This window comes from Chlamydomonas reinhardtii, chromosome 8, assembly GCF_000002595.2.
Source record: "Chlamydomonas reinhardtii strain CC-503 cw92 mt+ chromosome 8, whole genome shotgun sequence".
NCBI lineage: Eukaryota > Viridiplantae > Chlorophyta > Chlorophyceae > Chlamydomonadales > Chlamydomonadaceae > Chlamydomonas > Chlamydomonas reinhardtii.
The window spans coordinates 4,007,637-4,020,225 of NC_057011.1; the positions used below are offsets into that span (position 1 = coordinate 4,007,637).

The window sequence follows — 12,589 nt, forward strand, 5'->3', positions numbered from 1 at the left end:
TAGAACATGTGCCACTGTCGTCCCACAAGAATGCGCGTGCGCTACTCCAATGCTGCCAACACGGCAAATAAATGCGCATGCATGCAGGCTATACAGCTGACTTGAACGACCGGATGGCTCTGGCGCCCCATCCATCCGCTGAACGGTGGGCTGGAAGGCCCTGATTGCCTGGATGGCAAGCTAGCCCCGCCTGGCCCTGAAATACAGCAGCTAGCTGTGACACGCCCCAGGTAGGCGTTGGTACGTATGGGGGGCCCGCCAGCACGATAAAGCCAGTCGGAGTGCGTGTCATCAGGCAGACGCCAGGTGCCTGCTGGCTGCTGACAGACGACATGGGGCCTGCTGGGCAGGGGTCGTATCTTGTTTGCGGGGGAATGTCTTGACCCAGACATTCCTGGCCTCTGGAGCGGAAATTTTTGTCAAGGGGGTAGACAAACAGGCCCCCAAATCCACGATTTTTTTGTCTAGACAAAGTGCCTTTGTGGAAGCCATGTAAAATGTCTAGACATCTTGACATGTTGCAATTTCGCTTTTTCGCAACTGTAAACGGCGGCTTTTGTATCTGTTTCACGCAGTGCAACACTAATGAACAAGTCCAAATGCGATCATATGCACAGGCATGTCGCAGCGCGTTTCCCCAAGCAACTCTGAGCCTTCGCTTGCCTGCGCGGCGTACATGCTATACCTGCTAACTGCTTGCTGTCACCGAAGTGCCGGGGCCAAAGCCATGACCAGTCACAGTTCTACCGCACATACACACAGGCAGAGCGCCATCGCGGCCTAACCGCTTCCAGTTTAGTCATCTTCACACGTCGGCACACACCCTCGTGCATCGAATCCCCAATACACTATCGTCCCTTCTTTCAACGTTTCAATCATACACAATCGTATCGGGTATGTATTTGCTAGATGGACCGCTTTCAAAGAATTCAAACGTTCGTATGCCAAATTATTAGCACGAGACATCCACATTCTGAACGGCCTCCTCCTCAGCCTCCTTCAGAAGTGCCTTGACATCAATCTCACACACACGATGCTTCACACGGGACGGGCGGGCGTTGTGGCTGCTGCGCTGGGGCACGCGGCCAAGCTTTGCAGCGAACTTCTGAACTGCAGGCCCCAGCAGCGTTGCATCAAACTCAGCATACGGGGCAAGGGAGACACCAGCCACAGGCCGCTGCTGGTACGCAATTGGTGGGCCCACAAGGCGCACACGCATCAGTACGTCAAGGGTGCCAAGCTTCATGCTTGCCCGGCCAGGCGTCTTGATGTCATTCATCGCGCTGAAGCCACGCTCAACTTCTGCCGTAGATGGCTGCAGCACAAGCATAATCTGCACCAGGACAGTGAGCTCACGGCCCATGCCAGACAGCCACGACAAGAGCCTCTCATAGAACGGCCTCGCCTTCATAACATCACCACTCTTCTTCTGCTCCTTTGCCACTGCAATCAGGCGCGCCCGAGCCATCACCCACTGGTCAACTGCCAACAGGCAATCATCACCCAAGACGGGCTTAAAGTGCTGTGCCAAAGCGGCCACCTCTTCCTCGCCATACTTCGGCACACCGGAATCAGCAGCCAATGCACGGGGGCCCAGCACCCCAAACTTTGCAGCCACTGAGACATCAGCGGGGAATCGCATTTTGATGTTCTCAACCAGCTTCTTGACCATGCTGCTGAGAGCAAGCTTGCTGCGGAATAGAGTCTGAGGGAAAGCCGCCCAGCTCGGTGCCGTAGGTGCCGTGTCATCATCGTCGCTGCCAGACTCCGCTGTCGTGTCAGTGTTGGTGTCAGAGCCGTCATTGTCGCTGTCAGACTCCGCTGTCGTGGTGGCGGTGGTGGTGGTGGCAGGCGCGATCGTCGTGGGAGGGGTTGTCAGCACCATCTGGTGGCCGTGGAACACGCCATCCTTCGCTGCAAGGTCCTTGATCAGGGCCTGGATGGGTGCCGTAAAGGATGGAGGTGCGTTCGACGTCTCGCCCTCCTTGTGGTAGGTGTAGGCGTTGATCAGGTGCCGTAGCCCTAGTTCCAGGTACTGATGCACGTCAACGAGGGCGAGATCACTCTGCTGGAACCACTTGCTCAATTCCGCTGTTGCAGCCAGAACTCCGTCAATGCAGGTGATGAGCAGGAGGTTGTCCACCTGCCTGCAGGTGTGAAATAGCATGCGGTAGTGATCGCGTTTTAGTCCAAGACAGGAACGCAGTCACGGACACACATGCAGCGGACATGGTATTGTGCGGAGGAGACAAGACGGAGGGGCAATTGCAGTGCGCATGCTCAGGGGAAAGCCATGGGTTTACATAAATAGAAAGTCCGTTCAGTTGAGCACTGTTATGGAGGCCTGTTGGAATGACGCATAGGCCGCTCAGAGTTTCAGGACCTGCTTGTTGTAGGAACTTCAAGGAGTGAAAGGGGCTGCAATAGCCTTTGCTGCTGGCTGCAACACGCATGGTGTGAGCGTTATGCAGCCTCTGCTGCTGGGAGGGGCACTGGGTGCGCAGGCGGTGTCAGGAGCCGTAAGCAGGGACCGGGCCGCGACGCGCCCATCCGCACGGGGCCTGTAGGTTGATGCGGTATGCCTGGCGTGTAGAACGCGCGCGCAAACACATGGTGCCATGTGATTACAGCGCTGGAAGCTTGGGGAGTCGCTGGTGGGGGCCGTATGCAGCCTCTGCTGCTGGCAGCCGTAAGCAGGGACCGGGCCGCGGCGCGCCCATCCGCACGGGGCCTGTCGGTTGATGCGGTATGCCTGGCGTGTAGAACGCGTGCCCCAACACATTGTACCATGTGATTACAGCGCTGAAAGCTTGGGGAGTCACTGGTGGGGGCGGTATGCAGCCTCTGCCGCCGGCAGGGGCACTGGGTGCTCAGCCGATGTCAGGAACCGTAAGCAGGGACAGGGCAGTGGCGCGCCCATCCGCACGGGGCCTGTCGGTTGATGCGGTATGCCTGGCGTGTAGAACGCGTGCCCCAACACATTATACCATGTGATTACAGCACTGGAAGCTTCGGAGTCGCTGGTGGGGGCGGTATGCAGCCTCTGCCGCCGGCAGGGGCACTGGGTGCTCAGGCGATGTCAGGAACCGTAAACAGGGACAGGGCAGTGGCGCGCCCATCCGCACGGGGCCTGTAGGTTGATGCGGTATGCCTGGCGTGTAGAACGCGCGCGCAAACACATGGTACCATGTGATTACAGCGCTGGAAGCTTGGGGAGTCGCTGGTGTGGGCCGTATGCAGCCTCTGCTGCTGGCAGCCGTAAGCAGGGACCGGGCCGCGGCGCGCCCATCCGCACGGGGCTTGTCGGTTGATGCGGTATGCCTGGCGTGTAGAACGCGTGCCCCAACACATTGTACCATGTGATTACAGCGCTGAAAGCTTGGGGAGTCACTGGTGGGGGCGGTATGCAGCCTCTGCCGCCGGCAGGGGCACTGGGTGCTCAGGCGATGTCAGGAACCGTAAACAGGGACAGGGCAGTGGCGCGCCCATCCGCACGGGGCCTGTCGGTTGATGCGGTATGCCTGGCGTGTAGAACGCGTGCCCCAACACATTGTACCATGTGATTACAGCACTGGAAGCTTCGGAGTCGCTGGTGGGGGCGGTATGCAGCCTCTGCCGCCGGCAGGGGCACTGGGTGCTCAGCCGATGTCAGGAACCGTAAACAGGGACAGGGCAGTGGCGCGCCCATCCGCACGGGGCCTGTAGGTTGATGCGGTATGCCTGGCGTGTAGAACGCGCGCGCAAACGCATGGTACCATGTGATTACAGCGCTGGAAGCTTGGGGAGTCGCTGGTGTGGGCCGTATGCAGCCACTGCTGCTGGCAGCCGTAAGCAGGGACAGGGCAGCGGCGCGCCCATCCGCACGGGGCCTGTCGGTTGATGCGGTATGCCTGGCGTGTAGAACGCGTGCCCCAACACATTGTACCATGTGATTACAGCACTGGAAGCTTCGGAGTCGCTGGTGGGGGCGGAATGCAGCCTCTGCCGCCGGCAGGGGCACTGGGTGCTCAGGCAATGTCAGGAACCATAAACAGGGACAGGGCCGCGGCGCGCCCATCCGCACGGGGCCTGTAGGTTGATGCGGTATGCCTGGCGTGTAGAACGCGTGCCCCAACACATTGTACCATGTGATTACAGCACTGGAAGCTTCGGAGTCGCTGGTGGGGGCGGAATGTAGCCTCTGCTGCTGGCAGCCGTAAGCCGGGACAGGGCAGCGGCGCGCCCATCCGCACGGGGCCCGTCGGTTGATGCGGTATGCCTGGCGTGTAGAACGCGTGCCCCAACACATTATACCATGTGATTACAGCACTGGAAGCTTCGGAGTCGCTGGGGAAACGGCATACCAAGCCGCTGCCCACCAGGCCGCACATGCAACCGTCCAAAATCACACGCCCAGCAATGCCAGCCCATGCCTCTTGCATCGCCCGCGCCCTCCAGAATGCTTGACGCCCTGCATGCGTCCCTAGCAGTACAAGGTTTGCCATGACACACGCATGTTGTCAGGCGGAGAAACCGCAGACAGGGCATTCCAAGCCGCTGCCCACCACGCCGCCCATGCAACCGTCCAAAATCACACGCCCGGCAATGCCAGCCCATGCCTCTTGCATCGCCCGCGCCCTCCAGAATGCTTGACGCCCTGCATGCGTCCCTAGCAGTACAAGGTTTGCCATGACACACGCATGTTGTTAGGCGGAGAAACCGCAGACAAGGCATTCCAAGCCGCTGCCCACCAGGCCGCACATGCAACCGTCCAAAATCACACGCCCGGCAATGCCAGCCCATGCCTCTTGCATCGCCCGCGCCCTCCAGAATGCTTGACGCCCTGCATGCGTCCCTAGCAGTACAAGGTTTGCCATGACACACGCATGTTGTCAGGCGGAGAAACCGCAGACAGGGCATTCCAAGCCGCTGCCCACCACGCCGCCCATGCAACCGTCCAAAATCACACGCCCGGCAATGCCAGCCCATGCCTCTTGCATCGCCCGCGCCCTCCAGAATGCTTGACGCCCTGCATGCGTCCCTAGCAGTACAAGGTTTGCCATGACACACGCATGTTGTCAGGCGGAGAAACCGCAGACAGGGCATTCCAAGCCGCTGCCCACCACGCCGCCCATGCAACCGTCCAAAATCACACGCCCGGCAATGCCAGCCCATGCCTCTTGCATCGCCCGCGCCCTCCAGAATGCTTGACGCCCTGCATGCGTCCCTAGCAGTACAAGGTTTGCCATGACACACGCATGTTGTCAGGCGGAGAAACCGCAGACAGGGCATTCCAAGCCGCTGCCCACCAGGCCGCCCATGCAACCGTCCAAAATCACATGCCCAGCAATGCCAGCCCATGCCTCTTGCATCGCCCGCGCCCTCCAGAATGCTTGACGCCCTGCATGCGTCCCTAGCAGTACAAGGTTTGCCATGACACACGCATGTTGTCAGGCGGAGAAACCGCAGACAGGGCATTCCAAGCCGCTGCCCACCAGGCCGCACATGCAACCGTCCAAAATCACACGCCCGGCAATGCCAGCCCATGCCTCTAGAATCGCCCGCGCCCTCCAGAATGCTTGACGCCCTGCATGCGTCCCTAGCAGTACAAGGTTTGCCATGACACACGCATGTTGTCAGGCGGAGAAACCGCAGACAGGGCATTCCAAGCCGCTGCCCACCAGGCCGCCCATGCAACCGTCCAAAATCACACGCCCAGCAATGCCAGCCCATGCCTCTTGCATCGCCCGCGCCCTCCAGAATGCTTGACGCCCTGCATGCGTCCCTAGCAGTACAAGGTTTGCCATGACACACGCATGTTGTCAGGCGGAGAAACCGCAGACAGGGCATTCCAAGCCGCTGCCCACCAGGCCGCCCATGCAACCGTCCAAAATCACACGCCCGGCAATGCCAGCCCATGCCTCTTGCATCGCCCGCGCCCTCCAGAATGCTTGACGCCCTGCATGCGTCCCTAGCAGTACAAGGTTTGCCATGACACACGCATGTTGTCAGGCGGAGAAACCGCAGACAGGGCATTCCAAGCCGCTGCCCACCAGGCCGCACATGCAACCGTCCAAAATCACACGCCCGGCAATGCCAGCCCATGCCTCTTGCATCGCCCGCGCCCTCCAGAATGCTTGACGCCCTGCATGCGTCCCTAGCAGTACAAGGTTTGCCATGACACACGCATGTTGTCAGGCGGAGAAACCGCAGACAGGGCATTCCAAGCCGCTGCCCACCAGGCCGCCCATGCAACCGTCCAAAATCACACGCCCAGCAATGCCAGCCCATGCCTCTTGCATCGCCCGCGCCCTCCAGAATGCTTGACGCCCTGCATGCGTCCCTAGCAGTACAAGGTTTGCCATGACACACGCATGTTGTAGGCGGAGAAACCGCAGACAGGGCATTCCAAGCCGCTGCCCACCACGCCGCCCATGCAACCGTCCAAAATCACACGCCCGGCAATGCCAGCCCATGCCTCTTGCATCGCCCGCGCCCTCCAGAATGCTTGACGCCCTGCATGCGTCCCTAGCAGTACAAGGTTTGCCATGACACACGCATGTTGTCAGGCGGAGAAACCGCAGACAGGGCATTCCAAGCCGCTGCCCACCAGGCCGCACATGCAACCGTCCAAAATCACACGCCCGGCAATGCCAGCCCATGCCTCTTGCATCGCCCGCGCCCTCCAGAATGCTTGACGCCCTGCATGCGTCCCTAGCAGTACAAGGTTTGCCATGACACACGCATGTTGTCAGGCGGAGAAACCGCAGACAGGGCATTCCAAGCCGCTGCCCACCACGCCGCCCATGCAACCGTCCAAAATCACACGCCCGGCAATGCCAGCCCATGCCTCTTGCATCGCCCGCGCCCTCCAGAATGCTTGACGCCCTGCATGCGTCCCTAGCAGTACAAGGTTTGCCATGACACACGCATGTTGTCAGGCGGAGAAACCGCAGACAGGGCATTCCAAGCCGCTGCCCACCAGGCCGCACATGCAACCGTCCAAAATCACACGCCCGGCAATGCCAGCCCATGCCTCTTGCATCGCCCGCGCCCTCCAGAATGCTTGACGCCCTGCATGCGTCCCTAGCAGTACAAGGTTTGCCATGACACACGCATGTTGTCAGGCGGAGAAACCGCAGACAAGGCATTCCAAGCCGCTGCCCACCAGGCCGCACATGCAACCGTCCAAAATCACACGCCCGGCAATGCCAGCCCATGCCTCTTGCATCGCCCGGATGGACAGTTCGGTCTGCATGAGGAGGGCGCGCAGGACAAGTCAACAACAACATCATCTCCCGCACCATCATATCCCGCACTATGGTAGCATGCGGTCCCCACCTCCGCGTGCCAACTTGCCCCCTAGTCGGGAGCGGTGTCTAGTTGAGATGGGAATCCGGCGCCAGCTGAACCCACCCCCAAATCCCCATGCATGCCCAGCGTAGAGGACCGTTCTAGCACCCGTGCAAAAGTCACGTTGAGGAAGAGTCGTCGGGGGCCAACGGGCTCCGGGACCACAAGAAGACCAGAACGTCACCACACGCCGGCCGGACGGGCCGGTACAGCCGACCCAGTAAGCGGTCGGTACTCTGCTCCGAAGACCCCGTCGCTGAACGGGGATCAGCTTCCAGATGCACTAAAACACTATTGACACTGTAGCCCAGCAGCTACTCACGAAAACATTATCGTTTGCTCCTAATTTTGTGCCCCGCTTCTCCATTTGTTGTGTGCCGACGGCAGAATGTAATGTGTTTCATGTTGAATTCTTAATATCACTGTGTCCTAGTCAATGTCCCGTGATGGCTCCCCATTCCTCGGTCATTTCCCTGGTCCTTTTCACCGGTCCTTTCCCCGGTCCTTTCCCCGGTCCTTTCCCAGGTCCTTTCCCAGGTCCCGTTCTTGTTGATTCCCCTACGCATGGAGGAGTAGCATGGTTGAGCTTGACAGCAGCCCCGCCCTGAGTGCGAGTGGTTCAGTGCACTCCAATACGAAGCTGCTGTCAAGGCTGCTGTATACCCCCTCTCCCGCGCGCCTCGTCCCTGCCTGTTTTCTTCAACCCCTCCGCAGCTCCACGGTTCCGCCCGTGCACGGGGTCCATCCCTGACTTCTGTTCATTCCTGACCTCTATCGTCTCAGCTTTTCTTCACTGTGCGCGGGTTAGCTGGACCATGGACTGTGGAAGGAGTTGCAGCGGGCTTTGCACCCCTGACAACTCTGCGTGACTTAAAATGCGGCATCCCCGGCAAATCCTCGTCACCGGCTCTGCGCATCTGCAAAAAGGAAGACTTGATCGGGGTGTCCTTCATCCTCGTCATATCGCCGAAAATCTCCTAAAGGACCATGACATTCCCTCACTTTCTACAAAATATATATGTCACTATGGTAGAGTTTGCCTCTCCTCAGACACCGCTTGTTTTGTTCAAAAGCGTGCGTGAACCCCCCCCTCCGTTTGTCTGGAAAATGGCCAAAATGGCCGTTTAATGTCTGGAGACATTAAGATAGGAGCCCTGCTGCTGGGCCTAGGAGCGAGCGAGAGCACAAGCTCGATCGCTTGTCACCAGCGGCTCAGTGCGTGTCTCCACCTCCCACTGATCCCAACCGTACGCGGGAGCGACGCATTTCCACGATCATTGGCGGCTGGGCTGGGCGTCACTTGTTTCTTACTTCCCTTGCCCCTTCCCGTCGTACCACTGATCTTTACCCTCTCCAATCTCCATGTGAGCTAGCCCGGACACAGACCACCCGCCGCATACCCTACAGAACCCTGTGTAACCGCCAGCCGCACGTTGACATGTATGTATGTACACCTACGCGCGCCTGGTGGACCGGCGAGGTCCACGTACGGTAGTGTAAAGCAACTGCCTCTTACGATATGGACTATATATTGTACGGCAATAACGCGTGCAAGAGGCGCCTCCCGGCTTTAAGGCCGCATGTACGGTACTGCACGCCTGCCCTGGTCGAAGTCAGTGAATGGCCCATGAACCATGGCGTGTGGGGAGCCGTGGCACGAGGCTGTCACCTCGATTACCGTACATTGGCGCAATAACACATATATACTGAGGCCATACATGAAATGCCACCTTTGCCCCTGCTGCCTACCTACGCGCACAGGCCTACTGTGTATGTTGCACAGCACTACTGCCTCGCCTCTACTCGCTTGCGCCTGAGACATCCCTTAGTCCCCCGTCCCCTGTTTCTTACTGCAGCAACACAGTCCCCAGGAAACACCGCCCGCACCCAGAGCCTCACCCCTCCAACCTTGGCCACCCCTAATCAACCTACGCCACGCTGCTAGCAATTCGTGGAAATGCCTTGCGCCTCGCGTCGCACCTCGCGCCTACTTTGACCCACCGGCCGACTCAATGACCTGCACGCACTCCGCCACGCTCGCCCCTCGCCGCATCGCCTCAATCAGGGCCTTGTGCTCCTCGGCATGGCTGCATTGCAAAAATATAGCGCCGGGAAAGGGAAAGGTTGGCAGATGACATTGGGTGGGTTAGCTTCCAAAGTTTACAACCAAAAGTGTACGAGGGGTTACGGTAGCACGGTGCGTGTACGAACCCAACTGGGAAACTCAATTTACGAGCACGTCAAGTGATTGGCGTGGGTCCCGCACGCACAGCTGCGCTGCTGTGCAACCCAGGGCCACACACCCTGTGCAGCCGCCAGGGTTGGCGCGTACTGTCATGATTTGCGGATAGCGCTGCCAGTCCGTATCTCCGTGACTGGTTCCTCCGTCCGTAATGTCAATCAGCACAGTCCGCAGCCGCTGCCGCAAACCTAACGCGCGTGTTTGATCCGCAACTTGCCTGCCAACGCTCCCCTCCGCAACCCAATCAACACGGTGGTGCTAGCTGAAGTCGTGCGGTGCATGACCCTACGCACCCGCGTCCTTCCCCCGCAGCGCAGCACCCCTTGCCGAACGCCTCCTTGCCGAACCCCTCCTTACTTGCCACCCCTCCCAGGAGTTTGAATGTGACACGCAAAAACACGCGCACACACACGCACACGCCCTCACCTGCGCAGCAGCCCCGCCGCGCTCCACACGGCCCAGCGCGTGATGTTCTGCTGCTGCGCGTCGCTGAGCTTGGTCTTGGAGCGCAGCAGCAGGCGCTGCAGGTCGTACAGGTCCGCGGTCTGGCCCATCACCTGTGCGCGCGTGTGGGGTAGAACGCGTGTTATTGTAATGCGTGTTAGAGGTAGGGGACAAGGGGAAGCGCAAGGGGATAGGTATGCGAGGATGTGCGATGCGGTGGAAAGTTCGTTTTGGCGCTTAGATAGCTGGTCTTGACGTCGGCACGTCAGATAGATTCGCGCTACTGATGAGTTATCGACGCCCTTAACCCGCTCCTAACGAGTTGGGGTTAAGGGCAGGGCAGGGGCAGGACAGCAGTATACTATAAAAATTATTAAGTATCGGACTGTCAGCTCAGGGCTGAGGGCGGGTGAAGATTTGCCCTAGCTGCAGGATGCGCGGTGCGGCTTGGGAGGGCAACTGGCTCGGATGGGCTGACTGTGCGGGGCGACCCACGGGGCGGACATACAGGGCTCACACTCACACTGTGTTGGCATCCTCCCTAGACGGCGGTTCACTCCCTGTTACGCCGCATGCCCCAGCAAAGCGCTGCACCCGCCCACAGGCAGGGCAAATTACATACTGGACACCATCCTATTCCTCAAACCTAGCCTTACTTCCAAGCAGCCATTACACCGCCGCTTGCTCCTTACTTCCGCTGCTCTGTGTTGCCCATTACGAGGCTTTCCTGTGCTGCCTCCGATGACTGCTACCATTGCTTGTTTAGTTCATGTGCCATAATCTTAATCTTCCCCACGTGCGTTAGTCAGGGCATCAAACCCCCTCCGCCTTTCCCCTTCTGACACCACGCACCACCACCAACACCATCACCCTCGTAGACAGTTCAAGCGTGACGTGTCTAGCCGCGGCTGTACGCTGCGCCAAGGCCGGGTGCAGTGCGGTGGCCTAACTAACAGCACCGCGGCGGGCTCCTTACTAGGACCTGACTCCTGACTAACTGTGCGTGTTCCTGTGTTGCCTCCGATGCATGGCTTAATCAGGTCCTAATAGCTTCGCCACGTGTTTGGGCCCGTACTTCAAAACCCCTCCACCTCGTCCCGTTACCCCTCGGCCTCCCGCCCCCGCGACCACGCCCCGGCAACCAGCCCCCGCCCCCCCTGCTGACCCCCAGCAGCTCACCACCCCTGCTGACCCCCCTGCTCACCCCCGACCTCACCCCCCAGCAGCTCACCTCCTCGTACTCGCGCCCCTCCGCCGCCATGCCCGCCACCGCCACCAGCGCCAGCGAGTCAATCTCCTCGTCCGTCAGCTGCCGCTCGATGATGCGCTGCGGGGAACAACACGAACGACAAATAATGTGTGAAGTGAGCGAGGTTAATTGTGACGATATGCATGTGAACAATAAGCAAATCCCGCACTCCCCCGCGCACTCCCCCGCACACACCTTCCGCACACTCCCGCCGCACACTCCCTCAACACCTGCTACCTCTCAACACCCCTTAAACACCGACGGCAGGACTCAAGACTCGAGACTCAAGGGCGCCCAAGACCCACAGATTAAGGCCACACCACCTCCGCGCTCTGGGCAGGGCTGGCGGGTTTGATTGGGTTCCCTCGGTCGGCTTGCTTTGGGGTTTGGAATCAACTACCCGTCCTCCTCCCCCCCCCCCTTCCCTCTCCCCCTCCCCCCTCTCCCCCGAATGCTGCCTTGCTACCCGCCCCGCGCCGCGCATGTCGTCTCGATGCCGACATGCGCCGGTGCTGCTGGTGCGCCAGACAGGTTGGTATACAGTTGCGCAATACCGTATAGTTCACTCGGAGTTATGCGGGTTGGGTTGCAATCGCGCCGCAAGCCTGGGTGGGGCCTCTTCCACATCCCTCTCCTCCTCCCGCTCTAACCCCCCCCCTCTCGCCCTCCTCCCCCTCCCCCTCCCTCCCTCCCCCGCGCGCCCCACCTGCTGTATCTTGGCCTCGGCGAACTCGGTGTGCTCGCGGCCCAGCTCGACCGAGTAGCCGGTGATGGGCACCCCCACCAGGTACCCCAGCAGGAAGTGCGCCGCCTCGTGCTTGAGCACACGGTCCTGCGGGCGCAAGAGTTGTGTTGTAGTTTTTTGTTTGTATGTGTGTGCGCGTGTGTGTTGCTGTTATAAAGCACAATGGGAAGGTGAATGTATATGTGTGTGCGGGCGTGTGGCTTCCAAAGCACAAGGGGAAGGGGTTCATAACACAGTGCACGCGGGTCGGGACGTGTGGTGAGGAAGGGGGTTCGCAAGCAAGAAAGGCGCAGAGCAACAGTTGGCATACATACTTGAGAACTTTAACGTGTGGCGCGTGAACATGCCAGACGACTGCACCTGCTGCCCGTTGCTGTCCGGTCTTTATGCCCGTCCACCCGCACATCCACGCCCCCCAGTGCTCCTTAGCTAGCGCTCCTACTCAAGTGTTCTCCCACCACTACGACCACAGCACCTCTCCCAGCAGTTGCAACCCCGCCCAGCGCCCCGCGCCGCACGCTGGGTTTGGTTCTCGATTTGTTGCCCGTCACCGCCTCCCCCCACTGTTTAACACTCC

The 12,589-nt window shown here is 59.8% G+C and overlaps 3 protein-coding genes across 3 annotated transcripts; 1 reads left to right on the top strand and 2 right to left on the bottom strand.

Annotated features, from left to right (window-relative positions):
* Window positions 1-403: 403 nt before the first annotated feature.
* CHLRE_08g379150v5 (uncharacterized protein) lies at window positions 404-2,199 on the bottom strand. Its single transcript, XM_043065229.1, has one exon. It carries the CDS (start codon window positions 2,165-2,167, stop codon window positions 953-955), a length of 1,215 nt encoding a protein of 404 aa, XP_042922230.1. The 5' UTR covers window positions 2,168-2,199; the 3' UTR covers window positions 404-952.
* A 110-nt stretch (window positions 2,200-2,309) lies between these two features.
* CHLRE_08g379163v5 (uncharacterized protein) lies at window positions 2,310-3,344 on the top strand. The gene is made up of 2 exons (XM_043065230.1): window positions 2,310-2,563; window positions 2,631-3,344. The coding sequence occupies exons 1-2, from the start codon at window positions 2,466-2,468 to the stop codon at window positions 2,740-2,742; spliced, it is 210 nt and encodes a 69-aa protein (XP_042922231.1). The 5' UTR covers window positions 2,310-2,465; the 3' UTR covers window positions 2,743-3,344.
* Window positions 3,345-8,023: 4,679 nt separating this feature from the next.
* Window positions 8,024-12,419, bottom strand: CHLRE_08g379175v5 (uncharacterized protein). The gene is made up of 5 exons (XM_043065231.1): window positions 12,289-12,419; window positions 11,974-12,099; window positions 11,250-11,345; window positions 10,001-10,131; window positions 8,024-9,419 (listed from the first exon to the last, which is right to left on the bottom strand). Exons 1-5 carry the CDS (start codon window positions 12,322-12,324, stop codon window positions 9,320-9,322), a joined length of 489 nt encoding a protein of 162 aa, XP_042922232.1. The 5' UTR covers window positions 12,325-12,419; the 3' UTR covers window positions 8,024-9,319.
* Between the last annotated feature and the right edge of the window lie 170 nt (window positions 12,420-12,589).